This window comes from Miscanthus floridulus, chromosome 5, assembly GCF_019320115.1.
Source record: "Miscanthus floridulus cultivar M001 chromosome 5, ASM1932011v1, whole genome shotgun sequence".
In the NCBI taxonomy this organism is placed as follows: Eukaryota; Viridiplantae; Streptophyta; class Magnoliopsida; order Poales; family Poaceae; genus Miscanthus; species Miscanthus floridulus.
Genome location: NC_089584.1, coordinates 109,109,518 through 109,116,065, shown reverse-complemented (window position 1 = coordinate 109,116,065; position 6,548 = coordinate 109,109,518). Strand labels below are relative to the sequence as shown.

At 42.0% G+C, this 6,548-nt stretch overlaps 1 protein-coding gene across 2 annotated transcripts; it reads left to right on the top strand.

Annotated features, from left to right (window-relative positions):
- Nucleotides 1-1,861: 1,861 nt before the first annotated feature.
- Nucleotides 1,862-6,318, top strand: LOC136452974 (serine/threonine-protein kinase 12-like). Of its 2 annotated transcripts, XR_010758927.1 has the most exons (13): nt 1,862-2,405; nt 2,714-2,788; nt 2,865-2,960; nt 3,160-3,245; nt 3,361-3,481; nt 4,126-4,205; nt 4,314-4,376; nt 4,503-4,621; nt 4,736-4,821; nt 5,092-5,213; nt 5,454-5,565; nt 5,664-5,836; nt 5,927-6,318. XR_010758927.1 is itself a non-coding variant. In XM_066453554.1 (12 exons), exons 1-12 carry the CDS (start codon nt 2,049-2,051, stop codon nt 5,766-5,768), a joined length of 1,422 nt encoding a protein of 473 aa, XP_066309651.1. In that variant the 5' UTR covers nt 1,862-2,048; the 3' UTR covers nt 5,769-6,317. The 2 variants fall into 2 exon arrangements, 1 of the variants encoding a protein (XP_066309651.1); XM_066453554.1 differs by having other exon boundaries at nt 5,664-6,317.
- Nucleotides 6,319-6,548: the final 230 nt, after the last annotated feature.

Sequence of the window (6,548 nt, the reverse complement as noted above, 5' to 3'; positions counted from 1 at the left end):
GTGCCGTGCCCGCGGGCGTGCTGCTGGGCTGATTCAGCGGCTAGTACGTACGCGCTTTTCCGTTACGTGCTTTTTAGGCGGTGTTGATCTCATGTTTCTTGTGCGCCTTCGAAACCGTCGCTGGCATAGTTTCTAGTATATGTCCCAAGAGAAGTCAACCAATACTACACAACATGTTGTAGCGATGAGAAGGGAGTTGCAGCTCGAAAATGCTTCGCTTGACTAGATCAGCAGTCGGCAATGGCGACCTTTCAGCCCTGGAGAGGGTAGCTGACTACGTGGTCTCTCCAATTTGATCAATTGTTGTATACGAGTAAAACTTGACATTATTTAGTTACTATGTATTGTTATCTATAGTTTTGTTAATAGTCAAACTATCTAAAATTTGATCAAATTTATTAAAAAGAGTATCCATTTATAACATCGAATAAGTATACTATGAAAATATAATAAACTAAGTTTAGCTCGGTTGATTATATTCTTTATTCGACCAAGTGTCTAAACCTAACCATCTAAGCTCAAGGCTTCGAGTCAATATAGGGCTCGGGTCTTAAATTTTAAGCTTATCCGGAACTTAGGAATGTTATTCTTTCAATGATAGATGATTTGTCTATCGGTAGAAAACATCTGTTGCGACTTTGTTGAGTTTGAGATTTGATGTGTAATAAAGGAAATAATTTATTTTAGGATGGATCCAATAAGACCGTTTAATATCATAAATATTGATACTTCATATAAGTTTACTCGGATTTCAATGGTAGATGATTTGTCCATCGGTAGCAAAGCATCTGTTTGTGACTTCGTCGAGTTTGAGATCTGATGTGTAAAAGAAATAATTTATTATATCCAATAAGGCCGTTTAATAATATATAAATATTAATACTTCATATAAATTTATTCAGACCTAAGATGACTTGATTTGTTATTTATTATGTTAGAATTGTGTCATTTTCAGATTGATGAGGAAGAGGAACTGACGATTTGGACGAGCATGTCTAGAAGCGTCCGCGTCATTTTATATTTCTGCAGCCGACCACAGCCGAACTCAAGATCGTGTCGCTTTCGGTTTAAAACATTGAAGATCTAGGCTTCCATTCTAGATACCTGGCAACACGTCAGCTCCGGCTGCGGCGCCCGCCGCCACGATTTGTTCCGCGCGCGTAGCAGTGACAAAACCGACGTATCGCAGTCCTCATCTTTCGCATCTCAACGTCCAAGTACGTCCACCACCAACTGCTACACCTAAAAAAGCTCCAGTATACCTCAAGTGACAGCATGCTGCAGTTGCAATGCTTTTGGTCACGATTCGCGAACCGCTCTTACTACCTGTAGACATCTCCAACATGTCCCTTTTCTATTAGCACGTACGAGTACTCAACTTTGCCTTCTTTTTTTTAGGAAAGTACTCAACTTTGCCTTGGGCTAGGCCAAGCCATGTCTGCCAGCGTGAGAGTGACCTTTAATTTGCAAGGGACCCTCAAACTCCAAACATTGGATGTGAAAATAATCAGCTCCCGTAGAACAGGCACAGAGGCAGTGTAATATCCGCCGTGTCACAGAGCCCACGTCGGTCGGAACTCCGGTTGCGGCGGGCCTGAGCTGTCAAAGGACTCCTCGTCCACGGAGGCCTGTTCGCTTGTTGGTTTCAATTAGTCCAAATTAGCTAGTCAATAGTTTCAATCAACCTAAACCAGCCAACTAATAATATTTTTTTTCTTATAATAAACCAGTATCACCCAACTCAAACAAATCCAGAAACCCACCAACCAACAGACCGATACCGGCTACTGCGAGTTCGTTGGCTGCCTGCTGCCAGCTCAGCAGCCAAACCACCCATCACGCCATTGACCCACCGCCCCACACCCCACGCCATCATGTCCGACTGTTATTCCAAGTTCCACTCCCAAACCCCCCTCGATTCGTCCATCCCTGGCACGCGCTGGCCGCCCCCTCTCGGTCTCCCCTTCTCCACTTCTCCTGAATCCTTCGCCCGAAAGCCTCTGATCCGATCTCTCCCAGAACCCTAGCGCTGCCGTCCGCCCGCCTCCATGGAGCCGAAGCCTCACGCGCCGGAGTCTGGGCCGGCGACGCCGCGGTTCAGGCTGGGCAAGCAGTCGTCGCTGGCGCCCGAGCGCGGCGGCGGCGAGGGCGGTGGTGCGAGCTCGGCGGAGGGCTCGTCGGCCCAGGCGAACGGCGTCATGAGCTTCCAGCTCATGTACCTGGCGCACGAGGGCAACGCGGAGGGGATCCGCGAGCTCCTCGACGGCGGCGCCGACCCCAATTTCCGCGACTCCGACGGCCGCACGGCGCTGCACATCGCCGCCTGCGAGGGACACGCCGAGGTCGTCGAGCTGCTCCTCCAGAGCGGCGCGGATGCCGCCGTCGAGGACCAGTGGGGCAGCACGGTGCAGCCTGCTTGAGTGTCTTTTGTCTTTCTTTACAAAAACTCCTTTTGCTTGCGTTTGATGAGGACCGTAAAATCCTTTTCCTTAGAGAGAAATCTGAAAACAAATTGGAATTTTTATGGGAAAAGCTTTCACGATTGGTACACTAAGTTAGTTAAGAGGATTTAGTACGCGACAAGAAGACAATGACAATTTTATAGGCTATGCTAGCACGTGGAACATAGATTCAAGATAACATCATTTGTATTTGTGCATATATGTCTTGTTGTGACTTGCTGCATTAGTTGAGCGTTGCTACTATCTGGCAGCCTTTGGCGGATGCAATGCATTATCAGAATCATGATGTGATCAAGATCTTTGAGAAGCATGGCTCCAAGCATAAGGTACTACGACGAGTGTCGCCTCTGCCTGATGTTTTGTTTTGTTCAGGTGTTCTGAATATTCGCTTCTTTCTTGAAGATTGCTCCAATGCATGTGAACAATGTTCGTGAAGTTCCTGAATATGAGATTGACCCATCCGAGCTTGATTTCACTAATGGCAATGATCTATCCAAGGTCTGTATGTATATTTCCCTTTCTTTCACATGAGCCTTTTCAAATTGGTTGTCTCTAGCACTAATAAGCTTACAATTGGTTAGAATTGTTGATTTTAGGTTGTACTTTCTTTATCTTAAGTTTTAAAGCTATACTTCCACCATTAGATATCGTTGGCAATAAATTTTTTAGATAGTTATTATTTCAATCTGCTTTGCAGGGCACATTTAGAAAAGCAACATGGAGGGGCATTCCAGTTGCTGTTAAGAAGCTGGATGATGATCTAATTGTGGATGAGAGCAAAGTGTGGGTACTTTCCATTGAGTTATTCCATTTGTTTCTGGTCTATCTTGGCCTAATTTTACTGAATTTTACCTTTCTTCTAAAGCTATATTATCCTGATAGTTTGGATGTCTTACAGGCAGGCATTCAGAGACGAGCTTGATGTGCTGCAACTTATACGCCATCCAAATGTTGTGCAATTTTTGGGTGCTGTAACACAAAGCAATCCAATGATGATTGTTATGGAATTTATGCGCAAGGTTTGTCTTAAGGGAAATATGCTGTTTATAATCTGCATTGTTTTCTAAATGTTATTCGATTAGTGAGGGCAATATATGAGGCTATGTTTTTAGCAAACCTTTTAGGTGTGGATCCACGGCTTCATATTATTCTAGTTGTCTACATGTGTAAAGTATTAAAAATGTTTTTTTTGCTAATATCTGATAGTTATTTACCTTAATAAGTTTCTTAATGCGTTGTGGCTTATGTTTGGCCTACTGACAATGTGAAATCAGATTTTAATTTGTAATAGCAGCTTCTTTCGTTTTGGCAATGTTTGACGAACAATAAATCAGTGCAAGTTTCACTGTTTATCTCATGCGATTTTGTGATTTTTTTTATATTAAGATTAAGATAGCATATATGTTTCATGTTGACTTCGTTGTAACTTTTTATTCCACAACAGGATATCCAAATTTCATCATTACCAAAAAGCAACAAAATTACAAAATATTGTGTTCAAGTAGCACGATGACTTCATTGTAACTACCAGCAATATGATTTCAACACTGCACAACGTCTAGATTTATTAACTCGGTGTCATAGTTTATGTAACATGTGTATTAAAATGCATCTTCATGTTATGTCATGGGCTATTGAGAATTACCAAAATGTTTATTTTCAGGGTGACTTGCGCACTCACTTGAGTAAGAAAGGAGCTCTGCCACCATCATATGCAGTGAAGTTAGCTCTTGATGTTGCAAGGTTTACCAGACATAACCTGGATACTATGAGATAAACTCTGTTGGCTACTATGTTTTGTTGTTATGAAGTAACTAAATCTAACTTGTGTTCCTTTGTGAATTGTAACAGAGGAATGAATTACTTGCATGAGCATAAACCTCAAGCTATCATCCATCGTGACCTTGAGCCTTCGTGAGTACTCTGTGGTTATATTTTTTCAATGAAAATTGCTTGCTTCTTCTTCTGTACACCCCCATGTAGCGCTTTAAATACCTGGTTTGTTAAAAGACTTTCTATGCCCATTGTGTAAGATAACAGTAACATATTGAGGGATGACACTGGACATCTGAAGGTGGCAGATTTTGATTTGTGTAAGATGTTAAAATGGAGAAAAAAAGTTAGAGAAGATAAAGCGGTGACTTCTCCAGGCAATGCTTGTAAGTGGACTTCATTGTTTGTTATGCTAAATCTGTGCTATATTAGTGGTGACCTTTGCCCTTCTTAACTTATTTTGCCTTCTGTTTCAACTGGTAATTTTTAAAATGTCTCAGGCAGATATGTGGCTCCAGAAGTCCTGCGAAATGAAGAGTATGATACTAAAGTGGATGTCTTCTCATTCGCGTTGATACTTCAGGAGGTAAGTTGTGATATATTATAACGTTTTGCATCTCTGTCTCCACACAGTAGGTTGGATGGTGCATTTCTGTGTTCTCTAAATATTTCTGCCAACATATTTATATGGTATTGAGCACTGTTACGCAGTTTACTGCTGGTATCTTTATTCAGTTGACACTGTTGTTTCTTTAAACATAAGAACGACACTCATTTCAGCACCAATTACTCCCTGCAAAGTCACTCATATGACCATTTTTGTGCTCGATATGTTCCCAAATCCCAACTATTGCAGATGATTGAAGGATGCCTTCCTTATTACGATAAGAAAAATGATGAAATTGAGAAGGTACACAATTCTAAAGAAAGGCCGCCTTTTCGAGCTCCTCCAAAGCATTATGCTCATGGGTTAAGAGAGTAAGCAGTCATTCTTTCCGCTTTGCTTATATAGTGGCAATTACTAATTCAATTAGAGCACTTTTGTGTCTTGCTATGCATTTCAAACTTTAGCAAACTTCTGCTAGTCATGCTCAATTTAACTACTTGTATGTGTCAAATTTAACGTGTTCCATTTCCTCCAAGTACCATTATTGTTGGTGCTTTTCCCTTTGTAAATTTTGTCTGACCTTTTTGCCTGTCCACTTGACATTGATGCAGGTTGATTGAGCAGTGCTGGAGTGAAAATCCTGCAGACAGGCCTGATTTTAGAGTAATTATCAACCGGTTGTCTGCTATCCAAAATGAGATAGCTCACAGAAACCGTTGGAAGGTAGCCATTAACGCCTTCTCATTATACTTTGAGTATTTTGTAATGGACTGTGGCAGGAAATAATGTTTGTAATGTTCACTTTGCTGTAATTTGAACAGGTGAGACCTCTCAAGTGTTTCCAGAGCATTGAAGGAATGTGGAAGAAAGATCGCAATGAGGGCAGCACCACCCGTTCATCACGCTCATCACGATCCTATTTTTAACCACGAGCCCAAGCTATTGATTTCAATGGCAAGATCATATCGGCGATCGCTAGAAAATATACTCAAATGTATATCATATTTTCGTTTTCTTAAATTATAAAAAAGGCGGTTTTGCAACTGGTTGATTCTCAGCTGATCATAGTTTTGTTGTATATCAGGCATGCCTCACTGGCCCCAACCTCATGTACAGATTGTTGCAGTCATATTGTTGCCTTGGCACTCCCCTGGGTTGGGGCAATGTAATTAATTGCGAGACTCCTCTCCGATTAGCTTGTTCACGTTTTGTTAAGATCAAATCGGTTGCTAGATTCATCCATGAGATAAGAGTTGCAGGTAGGACGACGGGAGTACCGAGTGCTATTATTTCGTGTTAGATTGATGATTATATAATCGGCCCCGTTTGGTAGAACTTAGGTATTTCTAACTCAAGAAATCTAGGATGTGGAGACCGAGATAAAATTAAGAGCATTCAGATGATCTGTATTTTTTTATATTGTTTGAACTAAACTGCAAGTTGGATCTTAAAGTTGGAGCTATGCTAAATCGCCCAGATTGTGTCCAGTTCTGGACATGAATCCTTGCGTAGTAACAATGTCTACTTTTTCAGTTTTCACGACTCTTATCATGTAATCTGTAACTTGCACACCGTATGAACATTAGAACATGATGTGCGGGTGGAGAGTGGAGACTAGAGAGACCGGTGCACGGTGCGTGCGGGACGGGGGCCAGGTACCCAATCCGGCCGTCCGTGTGGAACAAGGCGGGACCGCGCGATGGTGG

What these genes read in the sequence shown, in the direction of transcription:
- LOC136452974 (XM_066453554.1), top strand. Translation starts at nt 2,049, where the DNA reads ATGGAGCCGAAGCCTCACGCGCCGGAGTCTGGGCCGGCGACGCCGCGG. An exon ending in TTATGGAATTTATGCGCAAG is followed by an intron (nt 3,482 to 4,125) that starts GTTTGTCTTAAG and finishes GTTTATTTTCAG; the next exon opens with GGTGACTTGCGCACTCACTT. An exon ending in TCGCGTTGATACTTCAGGAG is followed by an intron (nt 4,822 to 5,091) that starts GTAAGTTGTGAT and finishes CAACTATTGCAG; the next exon opens with ATGATTGAAGGATGCCTTCC.